The sequence below is a fragment of the Sinohyriopsis cumingii genome, chromosome 6 (genome assembly GCF_028554795.1).
Source record: "Sinohyriopsis cumingii isolate HCF-2022 chromosome 6, ASM2855479v2, whole genome shotgun sequence".
Classification (NCBI taxonomy): Eukaryota; Metazoa; Mollusca; class Bivalvia; order Unionida; family Unionidae; genus Sinohyriopsis; species Sinohyriopsis cumingii.
The window spans coordinates 58,004,570-58,026,184 of NC_142966.1; the positions used below are offsets into that span (position 1 = coordinate 58,004,570).

Here is a 21,615-nt window from a genome sequence, read left to right on the forward strand (position 1 = left end):
TTTCTAAAATCTTTTCTTTAAAAGGTTATTCTGAATGTTGAAAATGAAGAGCTTAATAAACTCTTGACCAGTTTTACTTTGTTCTATCTCTGAAGTGTTATTGCCTGTAATTACAAGTCCAGTCGTAGTACTAAAATGCAATAAGTAAATTGATTACAATACGATTCACTCATGAGCTATTACTTTCTTTAGTTAGTACCATAATTGGCATTGGTAAATCATCCTCTATTGCATGTTCATGAATTTGCATGTGCCTTGATCTGTAACATTTCATTGCTGGATAGAACTTGTACACGTACGGAGTGATCTACATGTACACATACCCGTAATAACTGAGCTCCGTTCAAAGCATTTTCAATGAACAAAATAAAACATCACTGAGTTCTAGTGGTCAGCTAAAGTCCATTCCATAAATAGCTTTATAAATACAAAGATACTGCCTTGTTTGCTGAAAGGAATCAATTACTACGTTTACGATGTGTTTCAATTGTCTTTGTTTGCAAAACATTGTGAAATTTTGGCTAGTAATACATGACCATTATTACGTACCATATAAAATTTATAATGAAAATCCAATCAGTACTAGATTCTGATGAGAGTGAGAGGCTGTAAACTTTCGAAATAACACAATAAAACAAATGAGAACATTCCTCGAATACAAAATATTTATTTAAAAAATATTTTTGAATTAGATGATGCAATTTACCATAAAATAAATGATGTTAATTTTTAGAACCATGCATAAGCTGTATAAAACGCAATAAAACTTCAAAGAATTAGATTTACATTTTACACAGATGAATATTGTGGTGATATTTTCATGCATTAAGGATGTGTGAAGCTCTATGTTATGGATCTGGCGGGAAACCAAACTTCTTATTGATGTTGGCTGTATTTTTAAACCGTTTAAGAGAGCACAAAAGGAGAAAAGAAGTGACACTTTGAACCCAAAGATGTAACTGTATTTATTTCACATTAAAACTGGAATAATATATCCCAATAATATTCTTGTCATGACTGAAGGTGATGCCAAAGTTTATACCTTGAACAAAAACATATATTCTTCGGTACAAAGATGAAATAGAATGGGATAGAATTAGTTGGTAGGATCATTGATTGGACAATATTTATATATACACTGAACTATTACGTTAAATCATTCATGCCAATATCATTATTCATCTTGATCGATGGCATACACAATAAAAAAATTCATTTTTATATGATACATACGCTGAAATCAGAAAAAAAATTACAGACAATAGTTTAGTTTGAATGCAATCTCAAACAAAATTCAAAGAGAAACACACACAGATTACATTTTTTTACTGACCCTTCTGTGTAATGTGGGTCATATTAGCGTAATATGGGTGAGATTAGTGTTTATGTATTATGCTTTTGAATTTTCAAAGTTCATGGGGATACAGGAACTGGTGATTGATGTATTTAGACAAAAATATACAGTGATAAAACAGTATTTGTGTTCTTCTGGTTCTAGGTTAAAACTGATCTTTTACTGGATTTCGTTACTATTGGATTTATGTAGGGATTATCTTTTTTGCTCTAGTTTTCTTTTGTTCCGCAAAGATTACCACGGAAGTAACTTTGTGCATTAAATCTCTAACTGGCACTACAATGGCCAATACGATTGTGAAACGATGCAGGCAATCGTACTTTACAGTATGAATTTAATAAATGAAAGAGGGATGAAAATGTTGTAAGTTACGGGTACATTATTATCGACCTTGAAGGGGAAGAGATGTGGCGATCTTTCCGTGCCAACGAAAACAAAATTACATGCTTTTATAATAATAATAATAATAATAATAATAATATAAATAATAATAATAATAATAATAATAATAACGCATAAAGGACGACTTATATATAATATAATAATATTCCAAGGATAAAATGCATTTCCCTCCTTAGATGCTGCCTCGTGAAGAGAAAAGATGAAACATGCATAAAGTTCATTGAAACTTAAACTTCAGACAAAATTAAATGTTTATATATGAGTGAAGTCATCAACAACATACAGCGATAACGTTTTCCTCTTTATGAAATCTTACGTAGCTCCCCACTTTAAATGTGGTATGTTTAACAATGAGCTATTAATAGTGTCATGTTAAAAGAAAAATGCAAGCACATGAAATCAGAAGCGATACATTGCAATATCTACTTTTGTATTATTTCTTGTACAAACATTATGAATGTGTATTTGTTTAAATAATTTTTTACAAATATTCAACCCCCAGGAGGAACAAAGCATATCCATTGCAAGAAAAGACGTGAATTTCTGAAAAAAATGGTGTAGGAATCTGACGAGTAAAACCAATGAAAGAACCACACACACACACACACACACACACACACACATATCTGTACCTAGACAGAAAGTTATTGTATGCTCTGTTCGAAAATAAACTACAGCTAAACACCCTTAAATGAAATTTGTAACTGTTTGACTACTTAGCTGAAATATAGCATGATAACAGCGAAATGAAAATATATAATATTCCGGAAGCTGAATCATTTTAATTTTATTGTAGCCTAAGTTACAGAGTGCGATCATTTTCAGACTTTGATCTTGAACTTGAGTTTAGTGCTAAGGAAGTTTTGAGAATAAGATGGCTAATCTGTTATTTAACTATACGAAAGAGTTTAAGGGTCTAGATTATTTGCTTGAAGAAGAAAGTTGAACAAACATAATATAACCACAGACACCAGTTTAATTAAATTTCTCAGGCAGGTTCCTCCAATTGAGAATTTTACATTATCCAGTGTTTCTGACAATAATGGAAAGTTTGTGATAAGTAAATACAATGCAAGCAATGAAAATAGCTCTTTAGTTTTAAAATGATACAACTCTTTAGTTTTAAAATGGTACATCTTTGAGTCTTCTTATTCTTTACAAATGAGTTGAGGAATTTCTTAAATTCTGCTTCAGTGTTACATTACGAGTTTCAGGAAAATGAGGGGTATTATGACTGTATTTTAATCCTAAATACCCACTTACTGTTTAGTGAAAAACTAATAAATGCAAACCAAGTAATAAAACATATTTAAAAGTTTCAATCCAAGAAACAAAATCGGTTGTGCAAGCATTATAACCGTTTACTTATAAATTATTTGCAGAATAAATGAATCTAACTGACGACACAATTGTCACTCTTTATTGAAAGGATACTCCAAAAGTTAAACAATCCATCCTATATAATTATCTGATGGAACAGACTTTAATGTGGGTGCAACCTCAGACATTCATACTTTACATTAGGCCTTCCACTCTTCAAAATAAAGATTGAATTTGAGTTTGAGATTATGTGTCAGCCAATCACAAATGATTTTACTTTTGTAACGCAACATTTGATTAGCTGAGATAAAAAAAAGAAGCTCGGGACATCATGATCTCCAGCTTGATCTACGAAACCCTGCTTAAAAATCGGGGTACATTTTGGCAAAATTAACGAGGGAACGGTCAATGGACTATTATTTATTCATATTCTAACACTTTTACTTGGATTTCAATTAGCTAGTTGCCAAGGAAACTAGAGTGCTTAATGCACACAATATTTTCAACACATTTGTTGTAAATGTATCTTTATACAAAAGCAAGTGAAGTGTAAAATAAGTGTACCTTTTGGCCATCTAAATGAACAAAAGAATAAAACCAAGATCAAAAGTAAGTCTTGCTGGTCACATTTACTTAAAATGTACGTTTTAACCTCCAATACATATTAATATACTTGGAAGTGCATTTGATTTGACAAGAGATTTTCCTTTTTCATTGAGCTATGTATTCAACTTCCAGAACCATAAATTGCCCTCGTTGTGTGAATTTTCTTTTGTCTAATAGCCCTTGTCTTTACAATGCTTTTCTTCCAGTTATCCTCATTAGACTCTAGTTCATTCGCGGCACAGCCTTTTACGAACTAACAAGGCCTTGTACTAGAGATTTATGCATTCAAGGACACATTACCAACCAATGAAAACAAAGATCATGAAAGATACAAAAACAAGATAGAAACAATTTGTTTCTTCTAGTAGGCAAAAGCGTCATAATTAAAAGATAAACACTCAGATGGTGTAGTCGTTGCCTGGCCTTCCTGGTTTCTCGTCCTTCATCTCGTTACTCTCATTCCTTCCTTCAGACTTCTTGGTTGATTGATTGCGCCTTTAAAATGATGAAAGCGTCGTGATTAGGGGAGGATACTAAGAACACACTATCAGTTAAATAAGGATTAATGCATGTATGACCTCTTCAGATCAATTTTGACAATAACACACTTGGATGTAGTCAGCATAATGTTAGGAAAAGTTATGGGTAAATATATTAGATTAGATATTGCAAGTGTTTGGGGACATCTGACCACTAGAACCACTAAATATACTTATGCTGTGGTAGCAATTATTCATGGCCAAAATCAACTGTAGGCAGTGGTTCTTTCTTAAAGAAGTGTTCGTACGGCTTAAAGTAAGCTCATTTTTGTGATTTTACTCGTTTGCCATAATGATGTGCGATGTTGGCATTGTTCAACAATATATTTTTATAATTTCACTTTGACGAGAATTTTGTTGAGTGTTTCCTTCAATAAGGCAAGTTTTCATTCAAGTTAACTAAAAAATATTAGAAATGTGTATTTACACGAAAGAAGTGTTTCGTTTATAATCAGTATACATTCAAGATAAGAAACGAGCCCCCCCCCCTTTTTGTGTCTTGCTACAACTCTGTGGTCTTAAAATAAGTAACAGAAAGAAGCAAAACCAAAAAGGTTTGTAAAACCTAGGAATAATTTAATTATATATGCTATAAATAGAAATGTATGAAAACTTACAGTATTATGCACTGAATCCGAAATAATCCTAATAGTGTGCTTATAAGTCCAAAACAATAGAGTTTTCCGAATGAATCTAAGACCATGAATGTGCTGATGTGGTGAAGATTTTTGATTATAAATTAGAATATCCCTGTCTGCGATGAAGGTGATTTGATTTCGAAGAATATAACTAAGGATTCCATTTTTATTTCTTCATTTCTTCCTGTGTAAGCAGCGACTATGCAATAATTCCGAGTGGAGAACTTCAACCTGCAGAGTGACAATTATGCACTGCACAAGAAGACAGATAATTAGAAACGTATGTACCCGCTTAATATTAGCACATCTGATAGAAAATATGAAATTTGAATCTGAAACGTACAAGAAACATATAAATATCAGAGACAAGGATATCATACACTAAACATTTGCAATTTAAAACAGTTAAATTCAAAGGACTTCGGAAAGTATTGCAAGTAAAAGCACAGGTAGTTGTACATTTTTAAAAATCTCTAACATGATTTTAAAGGCAACACTGACAACAAATTAAATTCAAAAGTTAAAGAAAGCTGAACCATATATGAATGTATGAAAGACTAAAACAACTGTTTCAAGGTAAAGGTATGACATTTTCATCAATTATTATAGCTGAAGGTGAGAGTGTGGCTCTTGCTCTATTCATAACATTTAACGAAGGTGGCCGAAGAACACGTGCTGATAGATTGATAGCGAAAAGGAAGCACCGAGAAATTCGTCAACAAACAATATTGCCAAACATTTTTGAACTATTCAAAAAGAGATGGACCATTACCTTGTATCTTTGGCAGTGATTTACACTGGCTTTCAGAAATGTTTTTTTTTCTTGGTTGAACTTGTTAGTTTACTTGTTCTAGTAATAGTTGGCCTGCAGTTTGCAGTTTTCATCATACACGGCAGCAAGGCTAAAAATAGCCTATATGTATAAAGCAAATTAACCAGCGCCTGCAGGCAGCATCATGATTATAGGCGATTGTTTGCTTCATTATCTCTGTTGCCTCTGCGTTTATAAGACTCCTAACATTTTTGTCCTTCTGATGTGCCTAGTCCTCGGCCAGGTTCTCTTCTTCCATCCCATTGCCTAGCTTTTGACTAATTATTTTAGACGTCATTTCAGCTACTAAAATAGCATATTACCACGACAGTATAACAAAGTCACCTCTGTCAAATCTCAAAGTATACTTATGCAATATATTTACACTTATAAACGAAATAATTTGTGTATTTGTAATAAAATTGTGTTTACTTTACTATGTGTGCAATGCCTCGCTTACCTGGAGTGTTTAACTAAACTTGAAGGGAAATTATTAAAGCGCACTACTTATTATTTTCAATCATAAGTCCCTTATTTACTGCCACCCAATTTTCAGTTCAATCATATACTGTAACACATAGACACTTTTTATGTGATTATTGTGTTTTCTATTCCAATCGTGTGCGTTATTCTTCTTCACCTTATTTATCTCTGTTACACGTATTCGCTTGTGTAATTTTCAGTTTCCTTTTCTGTATCTTCATGCTTTGTAATATTTTTCAAACGATATATTGTATTGTTCAGCCACACATATATGCCAAATTTCGTCATCAACGATTATAGATAAGTCATTAAATATTCATGATCACCATGTTAATATTTTCATACTGAACGCATCTAGTATATTTTTTTTTCTAAATTTCTTCGTCTCTTCAGTGTTGTTTTCTCTTATTCAACTTTCACAATTTGATTTCCTTTAATTAGGCATTTAAAATTTAGATGAGTCAACGTAGTATCAGTAAAAAAATAACTGAAGGAGTAGTCAAATGATTAGTGAGTACTACTCTAAGTGATTACTGAGTACTACTGTAACTGATTATTGAGTACTGCTCTAATCATTAGTGAGTACAACTCTGAAAGTGATTAGTGAGTATTACTCTAAATGATTAGTGAGAACTACTCTTAGTTATAAGTGAGTACTGATCTAAATGAATAGTGAGTACTACTCTATATAATTAGTGAGTTTTTCTACTGACATACTTGTGTTTTGCCTTCGTTATAGTATGGTCTCAGTGGCTGACGAAGTGGCTACTATGCACCGGTTATTTTATTACTATGGCCATACACTATTTTGCAAGCCTCATTTAGAAACAAAAAAGGAATAAACATACTCCAAGTAAAACTGACTGATGGGTCCGTCCACCCGCCTACCTATTCATCAAACATTAAAACGCTGTAACGTACAATCAACTGCTGACCAGCTCCGTTACATGTGTGATTGTCACTTTACAACACGCACACTTAAAATGGAAAATTTAGTTATATGCATACTAAATATTTAGATTCATATTTACACTGGCTTTTTATCGATAGATTCCAATAAAACAACGGTAAGTTTAAAAATCTACGATGTGGCTAGTATTAACATATGACCTTTTATCTTGTTAACAAGCATCTATTGAAACACTATATATGAATATTTCGCCAGTGTCTCATAATAATTGTTTCTTTTTACCTTAGTACTTAATGCATGTATCTATACAAGTATACGGTTTAACGTCAGATCAGTACAACCCTTGCTATAAAATGACGAGTACGCTTGTGTCCCCAATCTAATTAAAATCAGATCTTCACTGTCCTATGTTAAGGTATACCGCAAAGAGGTCGTGTTGGCATAATCGCTAATTTTATCAGCCAATCAGATGAGGTCTTATATCTTCGCATTTGGGAGACTGAGCAGTGTGGCTGAAGAGCTATGTGTGCCGAACAATTTAATCCACTTTCAGATTTTTTAAAGCTGCATTTCCATTGGCTTATTCAATGGTGACCAGAACATAACCAGAACGAGGTGGCTGTCAGGTATGCACATAAGGAAGTGGAGATCTGAATTTTATCAGATTGATGCATCCCCAAATTAGGTATACACAACAAAGATAACGGCAAAACAGAGTAAAATAATTAAATTACAAAGTCCAATAGTCGCCCATCCCACATCTAGGAGGGCAAATCATCTGAATTCTACATCCCATCCCAAAGCCCATAAACGGATGATTCAATGTAAAATAATCATGCCTTGGTATTGGGCGATGGCTGGTATAACTTTAACAGTACGGCACACCTCACCTTGATATTGAAAAACAAAGTGACATTGTTTTGAGTAAATTATTTACAGGTGAATATAGCAGGGGACAATTTAACTGATTTAGTCCTCGATGTCACAAAAATGTTCATACTGTGGGATATCCTTGTTAATTTAAGCATATGTTTAAAGTCGGCGATTTTAAAGAAGAAAAAAGAATCGTGTTGAATTTTATTCCTTTTGGGACTTGCATTCATAATAACGGTATGAATTATATTTCGTTTTAATTTCCTATGCATGTCTTGAAGAAGATGAAGATGAAGGAAATAATGAAGAAAAAGACATGGACAGAAATGAAAAGAGGAAAAAGAAAAGAAAGATATCTGAAGCGTCTTTCTGGCATGTAAGCAATATTAACAGTTTGACAAAAATGGTAGTGTTCAAATGAATATGACTGAAGAGAATGAAAATAATTATGTTGTTTTCATACCTTCTTCTATAGCGAACGACAAAGACGATAACAACTACGAGTAAGATCCCTCCGACAACCCCGGCAACAATTCCAGCGATCAGACCGACTTCAGCCGCCTCTGTCTGTGCTGCAATTTCCAAATTTAAAATAGGTACATAAGGTATTGATCAAGGTACAGAAGGTACTCAAACACACCATATAGCTGTGGAAGAAGACGAAGACAAAGAGGAGCAGGAGGAGGGGGAGAAAGAAGACTCAACCAAGATTTAGATTCATATTTTCATAACGCTTCCGTCTGCTCACAGTATCTTCATAGTAAGTATATATTCTGACCTACCGATGTGACATAAAATTATTTCCGTTAGAAATCTATCCGTTAAAGAAGTTAATCAAGTTGGACATGTACTAGCCTTAATTGTATCGAAAAATGTTACGAACGTGTTCTTTGAAATCACTATGTCTCAAACTGTGCTACATTTTAGAATAATTTTAGACAGCTTACTATACTAGTTCAACTTTTATGTAGTTAGTCAATTAGTTTCATACTAAATTTATTTCAAGGTGAACATTATTATTAAATATTACAGACAATTCTGACAATAAAAAAGTAAATGTATGGTACAGTAGTTGATTAAAAAAACCCAACAAATTATCAGTCATGCCACTTAGGACTGCATAGATAAAGAAACACACTGACACCTACCTGAAAGTATGTTAGACACATCCAAAATAAGGCCCGTTTCTAGGAATCGTGCGGCAACCGAACACGTGGGAGCTATGTTACTGTCATTTTCTAGATCGTTTTATTTTTGTTTAGAAAGAAATCTACGACTGTAATTATAAATATTACACGGGTCAAGGCGTTGGTGTTTGAAAAAGTAGTTCTTGATAGATAGATAGATAGACAGACAGACAGACAGATAGATAGATAGATAGATAGATAGATAGATAGACAGACAGACAGACAGACATATAGATAGATAGATAGACAGACGCATGCCCATACTTCTTCATATTCACTGAGAGATATCGGGCAGAGAAATGTAAATAATAATAATAATAATAATATCATTATTATTATTATTGATATTATTATTATTATTAGTAGTAGTAGTAGTAGTAGTAGTATTAGTATTAGTATTATTATTAAGTATTTAAAGAGGGTAACTCAGTTAGTACCTAACTACACACTGAAATATATAAAAGCCATCTACGGCATGCATATAATAACATGTATCAAGTACAACATAGGAATAATAACTAACTTTACCAGCATTGACATTAACGGTACAGACTAATACAATTATCAGACTAATACTAGTATCAGACACACTATCATGGAAATAAGTACAAGAAAAAACATTCAGTTCATTAAATATTAAAATGGCAGTTTGTAATAGTGTAATGGCGGTAAGTAATATTGATAAGGAAATGTGTGTCACTCTCAATATAAATACACAGGATATTTTCTTTGAAACTATGACTACGCCGATGGACTAGTGGTTATAGTGTCCACCTCGGATGCGGGTTCGAGTCGTACCAAAGACTTATAAAAATGGTACTAACAGCTGCTTCGCTATGTGCTAAGCATTAAGAGGTTAGTGTTAGAACTGGTCGGCCTGGTGTCAGGATAATGTGACTGGGTGGGATATGATGCGACATGTTTGCGGCATGATGCCCCAGTGCAAGACATGAGTATAAACTGTCACATGGCTGGCGTCGTAGCAATATGACTGAAAATCTGTTAAAGCTACGTTAAAAATCAAAATCACACACACACACACACACACACACACAAACACACGTGTCTTTGAAACTGTTTGTTGACATTTAAAGAACGTGTGTAGAGGAATACTGAAAACTGCATTTGAACTGCTCATTATGTGGTCTATGGATCTTTACATTACCCTGGCTGAGCGTGATGAATAATTTGAATAATTTGGTAAATCATAATGCAGCAATTCATTCATGCAAGCATTTGTTGCTTTTCAAATATAAACAAATAAAACGAACTGCTATTTAAAAAATAAATGTTCAACCTTATCTCGCCACTTCATTTCTTTAAATTGAGTTGCTGATTATGTGTGATTAATGGCATAAAGGATAATTCATGCAGAAAGCTTTTATAATTTGTGTTCCATGTAGAATGCCTTACAAAATGTCAACTACACATGTTGCTGAGTGAATAGAACTAGATGTTACAGTGAAATATATGATTCCACTTGCAAAGTGTAACGTACAAGCATGGTAAGGGTAGCTGTCGCAACGTACGTACCCCTCGATCCCAGGAATGACAATGTACAAATACGACCAATCAATGTATCATTTACAATTCATGGGAAGCTCCCCTACCGTTTGCGTCTGACAAATATTTATCTCCTGCTCTTAGCGATAAAACGATTCTGACTACAACATACATATGAAATCGAGCCGAAATATCAAAACTTTCCAGAACTCTCAGGCACCACTTATGAAGGATTACCGATCCTCCTTTGCCATTACGATGTTTGACACACCAGTCCATGTCTGGATGGTGACTGAGTGTCATCCATGTTAGCTGTCATTCCATTTAAGAGATACCATTGTGTCTTACGCAGGCAGTCACAATTTTATTTGTTTAATTAACTCAGCCTTTGACTGGTTGGAAACGATCAGCTTGAATCTGTATAATCTGATTGGCTAACAACAAAGAACAGTCCATGTTTCTTTCGGATTTTCATTTAAAGAAAGACTAGGCTGACCTGAAGAACTTCATCAAAACCTATACCTATCTCGCGAAAATCATTGCATAAGTATAAATATTCCTTACGTTCGCATGTGGCGGAAAGGCCTGGCATCCACTGTTGCGTCATATTTCCGGTTGATTCACACATGTAAGTCGTGTGGCCCGACAGGGAGCCAGTGCGACATCCAGTTATTGTTGTCAATGTACCCAAAGTGTAACTATAGTTACTCTTGATGCCTCTAGGGACGTCTAACAGGCCGCAAGAACGAACTGAAACAAAACAAACACAGCATAGATGCATCTACTCAAGCAAACTTGTTACTTAGGCAATGATTAGCTGCATCATTTAGTTTCTGTTCTGTTAAGATTTTTTCCTTTTAACTTAGAAGAATTCGACTTTATTCCTCCAATTTCGAAGGCATCGGCCAAAGGATATGTGGAAAAGATTCTCAAATAGGAAAATGTACATAGTTAAGACACATATATGAAGACATGTAGCACAGTCAGTTCTTGTTTATAAATAGAGAAAATTACCTGGTTCCAAAAATCTCGTCCTCACTTGAAAATCACTCTCCAACTGTAGAGTCGCGATTGCGATATCATATAACCCTGTGATGAAGAAGTCGTAGTTACAAGCATCACTTTTGAGGCAAAACGCTTGACCGCGTAGCGTGCTCGTAAAAGGGGTATATCTGTTCGGAACTGTCATCTTGTAATCGTACATCAGCGATTCATTCCCCATTACCAGCCCTTGAAGACAAGATATTGATTATAGAGTGAGATTTTGGTGGAGGTAGGGTAAATCAAAATATAAACGAGATTTAAAACTGGAATAACGTTTGTTCCTGTTTGCTGTGTTGGTAATATTTTAACATACTGAACTAAATGTTTCTTGTACCGCAGAAATTGCCGTCAACAGTAGCATAGGAAAAGATGGTTCTAAAAACACCAGGTACATCACCATCGAATCAAGTTCACCAAAAAGAGAAACCATTATTGTCACTTCCTATCCTAATGGTATTTCAAACATATTAAATCTCAACCCATGAGCCGTTTCGAACACGTCAATGTGATGAAAACACATCTTTTTTATAACCTGATTTAGTAGTGATAACACTTCGTTTACCGTGTACCGCCTTTTTGTAAACTACTTGTAGTTATATAAAGGATTACATTAAAATCGGACTGTGACAGTTTTAACAAGTTCATCATATAGTATTTTGACATATAGCAAGCACCATGTTGCGTTCGTATTTTCCTGTTATATTTTTTATGTACTATTCCTTCATTAGGCAATGTTTTCTCTGTTCTGATGTTAATAGTACTTGTCCGTATCTAGTTCTAACAGATTTCGTCACAATCAATTCTAATTCGATATCAACATCGTTTCGGTAAACCATAATGATGGCTTCGATCTAGCGTTGCCAGATTGTGAAGATCACATCGTTGATATATATATATATATATATATATATATATATATATATATATATATATATATATATATATATATATATATATATATATATATATATATCCGCTGTCATTAAATTATTATAATTACATTAAAATAAAGATAGACTTACACCAGGTGTTAAAGGAATTTATCTCGAAATATCATGTGAAACAAAAAAGAAGCTTGGTATAATCTAATGGAGGCGACCATGCGAGGTTATAATTTGGCAACAGTCATCGGGTGTTTGTCCAATTTACGACCCTAATTTCTTTTACGACCCTAATTTCTTTTGGCTATTAGATCAGATTATCGGTCATTGAAAAATTTGTATAAAGCATCAATTTTATCTACTTCAGGTTAGGCATCTCGTGTACGGAAAAACAGATTTTGAATTTGGTATTTTTCAAGTAGATTTGATCCAAGAGTTTCTGTAATAGCATACGAAATATATGTTGTGTAATCTAGTATATAGCCCTCAAAGTTCAAAGTTAATGAGACCGCGTACGTTAAATTTCCAGATGCTTACTGCATCAGCGCATTGTATTTGAATACAAAAATCGGAAGTGTTGCCCAATAGTTTCCGCTGTTGATCACCACTAGATGGGCTGCAAAAGCAAGCTAAGCTTTGTAATTCGCCGAGTATTCAGATGAAGTGAAAGTACTAAATCCACAAGAAGGAGTTAGTTCCATATTATTTTTACCCAACGTTTATCGACATAAAATTTAGTGTCCGCTTCTGTGTCGGTAATCCGTTCAAGTGATTTTACTGTTGGCAGCAAAATAAAATTACTTCTATGATGTCACCTGTTTTATGTACGACATAGTTTTTTTTTTACAGTTCCATAAATAGCAGCGTTATTATTATTTGTTTACGTTGCAGTTGGTAATATCTAATGCTAAATCAACCTATAGCCAACGCACCAGTCATCTGACCACCTGACAAAAGATAGTTTTGTATTTCCAACACTTGTCAACTGTGAATAACATGTCATCTGCTAAGATATCTAGTCAAAAACAGCGAGATTTTAAATAAGTTTGTCGAAACGAGACAAGCTATCAAGAAAATAGTTTTAGAAGAAAAAGCGGACATCAAGAGTCTCAACGCTGTATCATCCAGGAAATATATAACCCTGAAACGATAATATTAAGTGGTGCAAAGACAGCTCACGATGACAAACAAGATAAGCTGGTCGAAATGCTAAAACAACGACAAGACGAAATAATAACCACCTAACAAAGACAACAAGACCTGTTACAAGTCATTGCAGATGCTTGTATAGACACTGGACTGGTACAATTATTAGGACGGGATGACGATTATTCACATGAACCAGAACGACTTAGTGATAAAGAAACAATACGTAAGCCACACAATAAGTCAAAGGCAATAGCGGAAGCTACAGCTGTTAGAGCTTATAAGAGACACGAAACCGATTTGCAATACGGAATAGGATTTTTCTCGCTAGTGTCGGTGAAAATTCTTCGTTAGAAGAATTTGAAAAAATCAGATACGAGCAATGATAGATTATCGCGATAAAGATAAACCAGTCTAACAATCATTAGTTAATAATCTCAAAAACCTTCCTGAAACTGATCTTAAGGAAAGTGAGCTGGAAACGACCCAGAAATATAAAGATTATCGACAGAACAAAAAAGTTTAGAACACGTTTAGCGACAAAACAAAAACGATCGAACATAGAATAAGGGTGGAAAAAATGGAAAGACGCTTAAAAACGGAACTGTTATCAAATATTATTAAAGTCCATCCCAAATAGTTGATCAATTAAAACTAATATCGGCTTCAAAACAAGTTGGCAAAGCTGGAGTTAAGATAGACAACGAAATCGTAGTGATACTTGATCATCCAACGTAGCAAAGTCTTCTTGGTTCTGACGATTATAAGAGATTACACCAAAATTTGATAGATTTACTTTAACATAAATCATATCACATATTATGTGTGAAGAAACCACGTTGTTGTTGTTCAACTTGAGATCTACAAGTGGAGATAGCTCTAATTTCACCGTAAGGTATAATATGCCAATACAACTAGATCAAATGTCGTCTTACGAAGTCGCGTTTGTTTCTACCGAAATATGAAATCGTTTTTACAACGTCACCGAGCACAACAACCAATTTAAATACGTTATCGATATCGTCAGCGGGATTGACAAAACTTTGGTCCCAGGCGGATATAACATCATCGATATAATTTCGAAAATATCTCGTCTTATCACATTAAGATAGAACCGACCTACTTCACGTTGAAAATTGAATGACTATCATATGTGGTTATCGAGTCTATTTACGATCGAAAACAGTTTGTGAACTATTTGAAGGTAATATTTTCGTATTTCGCTGACATGTCCTAACCATGTGTGGGCTTAGATAACGCAGAATTTGTGTGGCAATCCCATCGCATTAAATATTTTCCGGAAAATGTAATCGAATTTTGTAAAGTTCATCCTCCTAGCAAGAGAGACGCTGGTAACCATGTTAAAAGGTTTGTTTTTCGTCCTGCATTAGATCATATTTTTAAAGCCTGTTACGTGTGTGATACTTTCCTTTTCTATTGTTGTGTTGGTCACTAGTGTTTGTAATCGCCTCGTAAATCATCGTAATCTTTCTCAATTATAAAAATCCTTGCCGCTACGTAGGAGAGATCATTCTTGTCTAGCACGATTATTTCATCGAAACTCTCAAATCTGTATGTTTAACGTCGATATTCGCGGTATCGTCGTAAGACATGTAATTTTTTAAGACATTATATAAAACAACGAATATTTAAGTCGGGAAATGAGAAGTTTTAGACAACGATTTCCAGTTTGTTTGTTTTGAAAAGAGCTTGGACGTTTACTTTGAGGAACAAAGATCTCTCGATGGACTTAGCAAAGCTCCGTATGCTTGTATTAGAAAAATATTGTCATCTCAGTTGAAAGCCAAAAGAAGAAATAAACTTAACGTTGTTATATGTGCTTTGTTTAGCAAAATTGCAGACGATATAGAATCTGATTTCGCAACTCGACAGCGAGTTTTTTTTTAGCGATGCTTATATAAACATTACGAAATATATGTAGCACTCGCGTATGACAGAAAACTTTTGGTTTCTGGTTGGGTGATGGTAGGCGTTACGAGGATTATAATGAACACGTCTAAATAAGATCCGCTCAAGGCTAGTTCATGGTTACCATTGCCTGATAAGATCAAGTCCAATGAATGTTGCGTGCACGTAAACAAGAAAGATAACAAATGTTTCACGTAGGTTGTTGTATTATCCACATTATATCCTGCCAAAAAATAATGGTCGTTTTGGTCATTACGTTAATGATCCAAATAGGCTGGATTTTAAAGAAAAACGTTTTCCAACGCAGATTAATGAAATATCAAAATTTAAATCGCAAAACGGTATCAGAATAGAGGTATCTGGTTGCGACACGAGAGTTTACCCTCTGCATATTTCGATTTTTTGCGCACATGTCATAGACCTGATTTACGTTCACAACAACGACAGATTCGGACATTATTGTTGGGGAAAATACGTTTCAAGTATAATGAATGGACAAGTGAACGAGAAAAGATGTTTGATTTCATTTGTTACCGGTGTCTCGTTGGATATGAAAATGAAAAGGATCTCGATATGCACGGACTAGATTGCGCTACTACGATGGAAACTGTAATGCCAAAAGATGAAAAGGATAAATCATCTCTTGTAAACTTTTCATGCCAGATAAAAATTTAAATTGTCATCTACGCCGTTCGCCGTTTTTGAAGTCTTAACTATTCCAAACGAAGGTGTCTAAGAAAACTCCGATATATCGTCCACGAGAGCTTATCAGAAACATAAACCACGCAGTTATATATATATATATATATATATATATATATATATATATATATATATATATATATATATATATATATATATATATATATATATATAATGTCGTCTGTGTCAACAATATTGATAGAAAATCTGTAAGAACCAGATTGTGTAATTCACTTTATCCGCAGCCTGATTATTGAACAAATCTCATACAGGTGATAGAGTCGGTAAAGATGACTTTAATACAGTCGGTAAGGATGGCTTTAATACAGTCGGTAAAAATGACTTTAATAGATGACGATAGATTTTCATTTGCATTAAACAAACTCTAGAAGCCGAAAGTTTTAAAGATCATTGTCATTACACCGGAAATATCGCAGATCTGCACATAATTGTAATCTACATTTTCTATTAAAAAATTTATTCGTGTGGTGCTGCATAATCAACGAGGTTGCAATTCCCATCTCATAGTCAAGCACTTTGGGAAAAGTTTGCAAAATATCAAATGTATCCAAAACCAACATTGAAAGATGCGTCTTTTTCTTGGAAAATTATGCAAAATATTAAATGTATTAAAAACCAACATTGAAAGATTCGTCTTTTTTTCGCTTGGCAAATTATGCAAAATATCAAATGTATCTAAAAACCAACAGTGAAAGATGCGTCTTTTTTGCTTGGATAATTATTCAAAATATCAAATATATGCAAAACCAACATTGAAAAATGCGTCTTTTCCGCTTGGATAATTATGCAAAATATCAAATGTATCCAAAACCAACATTGAAAGATGCGTCTTTTGCGCTTGGATAATTATGCAAAATATCAAATGTATCCAAAACCAACATTGAAAGATGCGTCTTTTCCGCTTGGATAATTATGCAAAATATCAAATGTATTAAAAACCAACATTGAAAGATGCGTCATTTTCGCTTGGCAAATTATGCAAAATATCAAATGTATCCAAAACCAACATTGAAAGATGCGTCTTTTTTTCGCTTGGCAAATTATGCAAAATATCAAATGTATCCAAAACCAACATTGAAAGATGCGTCTTTTTTGCTTGGCAAAATAAGGTTCCTGGATAGTTTTCATTCATGGCCGCATCGATGGACGATCTCGCAATAATATGAAGCAGCTTTATCACACCAAAGAGAAATTTGATGATAAACTTAAATATGTGACGCGGAAGGTATATATCGATAGGATTACACGACCTGATGGGACAAATTGTCCGAGATATCATTTCCAAGTGGAGAATAACTTTATAATAAGCTTAGTTATAACGACATATCTGACTCTGATTACGAACATGCTAATAACGTTTGGTCGTTTTGAGAAAGAATTTTTTTTTGGCGATTACCACTACTTGTATCTGACAACAGATCTGTTATTGCTCGCAGATGTCTTTGAAAATTTTAGAAATATTTGCTTAAATTATTATGGACTTGATCCCTGCTGATATTTTTCACCTCCTTGATTACCTTAGGACGCCGCGCTAAAGATCAGCATTATAAAATTAGATAAGCTTAAGGACTCGGACATGTTTAACTTTATCGAAAAAGAAATCAGAGGTTAAATAAGTGTGATGACGCATAAAATAATTTCGATCGTTTACAACAAAAATCTGTCTACAATTCTGATAAGGAGTCTAAATACATCATCAACTTGAGTCTAAATAATCTTTACGACTGGGCAAAGTCGCAAAAGATGCCCATAGGTTATTTCTCTTGGATGAATCCTGAGCAGTTTGCACATCGATTATTGCAGAGCGATGATGGCACTCGCTATTTTCTCGAAGTAGATATTTATTATGCTCGCGAACAATATAAACTACATAAAGATTATCCTCTGGTGCCAGAAAGTTTGGTGTTAACAGTGACATGATGAGCTCTCACATCTCAAGGCCAGATTAGGCTGAGCCTTAAAACCTCAACGTCGATTCCAAATCAAATGAGAAAATATCGCTATGTGAGCCATTATAAAAATCTGAGACAATGTTTGCGACTTATTGTCGAGCTGATCAAAATTCATCACGTACCAAAATTTCATAATGAAAATGACTAGAGATTTATATTAATTTCCAAAAAACAAAACGTACCCGCGCTACGAATGATTTCGATGCGGATACTTCACGTAGGTGAATAATAACATATTTGGAAAAACTATGGAGAACGTACGCAAATGAGGTGATATGAAGCTGGAAATAATGTTACATGACGAAATAAACTCCTTGTGGATCCAGTTTTCGTCATCATGAAAATATTTAAGAAAATTTGGTTGCTATCTATAGAAAAAAGACAGAGAGTTTTACTGCGGATGTACCGTTTTGGAGTTGTCAAAGACGTCCATGTATGATTTTCATTACGATCACATCAAGGAAAAGTATGGTAACAGAGCAAACTTAGTATTCACTGACACATATAGCTTGATATACAAAATAAAAACTGACGATGTTTGCCTGATACGTATTCGGACAAACGTTTATTCGATTTCTCAGATTGCACCCATAAAGTACATTTCACAACGGTATGAATTAAAATGTAATCAGTAAATTTAAAGATACGGCAAGCATTATTCCAATAAATGCGTTTGCTGGATTACGTTGCAAGACATACTCGGTATAGTTGGAAGATGGACAAAAGATTTCTTTTATAAAAAAGCCATACCAAGGAAGTAAAACAACCGTGGATTAGAAAACCATAATTTGTTATAGTTATCTCCAGGCTCTTTGTTGAAGAAAGATGTTTTATCGGATGAACACGATAAGAGCAGATCGTCATTATATAAAGATAACTACAAGCTTAACAAAGTCTGGTTACCTTGTCATGATGACATTGATATCACAACTCTGGCATAGGGCCTTACAAATATTACAAGTGTTGTGGACGATTATCTTTTCTGTGATCTCGGATTGATATAAATTTATGTAATCACGTTATATAACCACACATAGTATAAGAAAAGGTGGTTCCCAGGCACATGATATCACCATCAAATCAGGCCACAAAGAATAAAACGGGGTTTTATTCCATGGATGTGGTTGGAACAGCTTATGGGTTGACTTTAAATGTGTATGAAATACCATTATGAAAGGAGTTGGCAATGATGATTTATTTTCTTGGTGAAGCTGATTCGATGGTAATGTCACTTCGTGTTGTAGGAGCCACCTTTTCCAATATTACTGTCAACTACCTTTGCATAGACGTGAGATTGACATTTATGATGATGTACACGACAAATCTGTTTAAAATGATAAAAAAAAAAACGTATTCAGATAAAAGTATTAAAAGTGGTGATGGTTATGATGGTGGTAATAGTAGTAGTACATTTAGTATTGGCATTAGTAACTATAGTCTGACTAAGGAGAAATGCAATATTTCTATAATTTGATTAAAAGATAGTAAATTCTTTTGAGCATTTTTAAATCATTGCAGGCTCTTTCGTACTCGCGACATCGTTCGAATAAACTCTGAAGTATTTGAGGAAATATAGATATCTGACGGGTTTTCGTAATCAGGATTGCCGGTGTACAGCTAAAAAGATGTAATAAGAAAGGGCGACAATGTTAATAGTGCAGCCTCCTTTCGCCGCCACATTATGCCATATGTTGAATTACGTATGAGGTTTATTCTAGAAAAGAAACCCAGGGGGCTTGCCTCTTTCTGTTGCATACTGATCGCTTACCAATGAATATTTCCCCAATGTGCGTTTTGGAAGGCATATTTTCTCTAAACAAAAGTACTGATAAAGCATCCCAGTTCACGTTGGATGGAACTTATTCATAATCATCGCGATATTTCTCAGGTTCCATGCTCAGTCTTTCAGACGTTTCTCAGATGGGGCAGGAATAACATTAGGAACTTGTTTCTTTTTGAGTGAAAAAAAAACCCATTCACTACACTGATTGAATTGATTGAGAAAAAGTCAGTTTAAAATTCTAAAATATCCAAAGAATTGAATCATTTTCCCCAACATTTGACAATTTTGGATTATTAGTTAGATATGGTTATGGTAAAAGCTGCGAAAGGTCCACGACAGGGCCTTGACAAACTATTGTAGCAGCAGTTGTGTGTCCTTTTTTGTTTTTCTTTTCAAATTCTGGAATATATTAGGAAATAGCATAGTTTGATAAATCAGTATACATACATTCCTGCTGCAGATTATATAAAGAAACAGGATGCGGATCGTATATAGAATCAGACTGCTCTGTAAACAGTGTGCTATCGTTGTGGTGCAGATTCCCCCACCAGTCTCCCAGCAAACCGGTCAGATTATCCTGTATATGAAATCAGAATGATGCTTATCAGTCTCAGTCGATTTCCGACATTAAATGTTTAATATGTTATTGCTGGATGGGAATACAGCACAAACATTGCGCGTTCAAAGTTGCACTAAAACTTACAATGTTCATTATTATCGATATTATAATAGTCTAGCGACGTTAAATGGTTACAATGTTTCTGAACATGTTAAGATTTCTATGATATCTAGCCTACCGGGAATAATGATTAATAAATAAACTAATTCTTCACGAAACACACGTTTTTTTAAAAAAATTTTTTTAGGTCGCTCTGAAAATATATATATCAAATGAATTAAAGCTATCTTCCAAAATGTTCATCTGTCGTCTTGACGTTTTACGAGTGCACGCTTGATAGGATCCTAAGAGACAGATATAATAAAAGCTATGTTTAATTGGCCAGTAAACTGCTTTGCTTGAAATAGACTGGGCCTCATTAAGTCGCAAGTCTCAAACAGAAGATACTGTCCTGATTGTGTAAGATTAAGAAACTCGATACTCTGGTACGTTCAGTCTGTCTACCTGTCTGTACTTTGGTCCGTCATGTTTTCCATTTCCAATCATTAGGAAGAAATACAGCAAAGTTTGTAGCTTAACTTGGAAATTAAAATGACCGGCTTTGAGGGTACCTTTTGAGTGATAAAAAGGCCCAGGTTGAGAATTTTTATCACATTGAGATATTGGATCATCCATTTTATAAACCTTGATAAAGGAAGCTAAAAGAAAACGATAAATAAGAATTTGACACGTGTGCAAACGCGAATCATCAACTTCGCTGTAATTTTGCCAACTTCCAGTTGTTCAACTGTAGTTCTGTGACAAGATATGGTCCACAATTCTTATGAAAAAGTCTTGTTGCTTTTGGTAAAAGGTGAATATTTTGAACTGCAAGTAAGACTCACAAAGTAAACTTTTAGAACTAAACTCTAG

The 21,615-nt window shown here is 34.1% G+C and overlaps 1 protein-coding gene across 1 annotated transcript in view; it reads right to left on the reverse strand.

Annotated features, from left to right (window-relative positions):
- Positions 1-950: 950 nt before the first annotated feature.
- Positions 951-21,615, reverse strand: part of LOC149797026 (sushi domain-containing protein 2-like) — a 50,651-nt gene continuing 29,986 nt past the window's right edge. The window contains exons 14-18 of the mRNA XM_089961683.1: positions 20,532-20,661; positions 11,641-11,856; positions 11,191-11,376; positions 8,400-8,508; positions 951-4,177 (exon numbers count right to left, since the gene is read on the reverse strand). Of these exons, the coding sequence (XP_089817809.1) occupies positions 4,081-4,177; positions 8,400-8,508; positions 11,191-11,376; positions 11,641-11,856; positions 20,532-20,661 (738 nt within the window). The 3' untranslated portion in view covers positions 951-4,080. The remainder of the gene's footprint in view (positions 4,178-8,399; positions 8,509-11,190; positions 11,377-11,640; positions 11,857-20,531; positions 20,662-21,615) is intronic.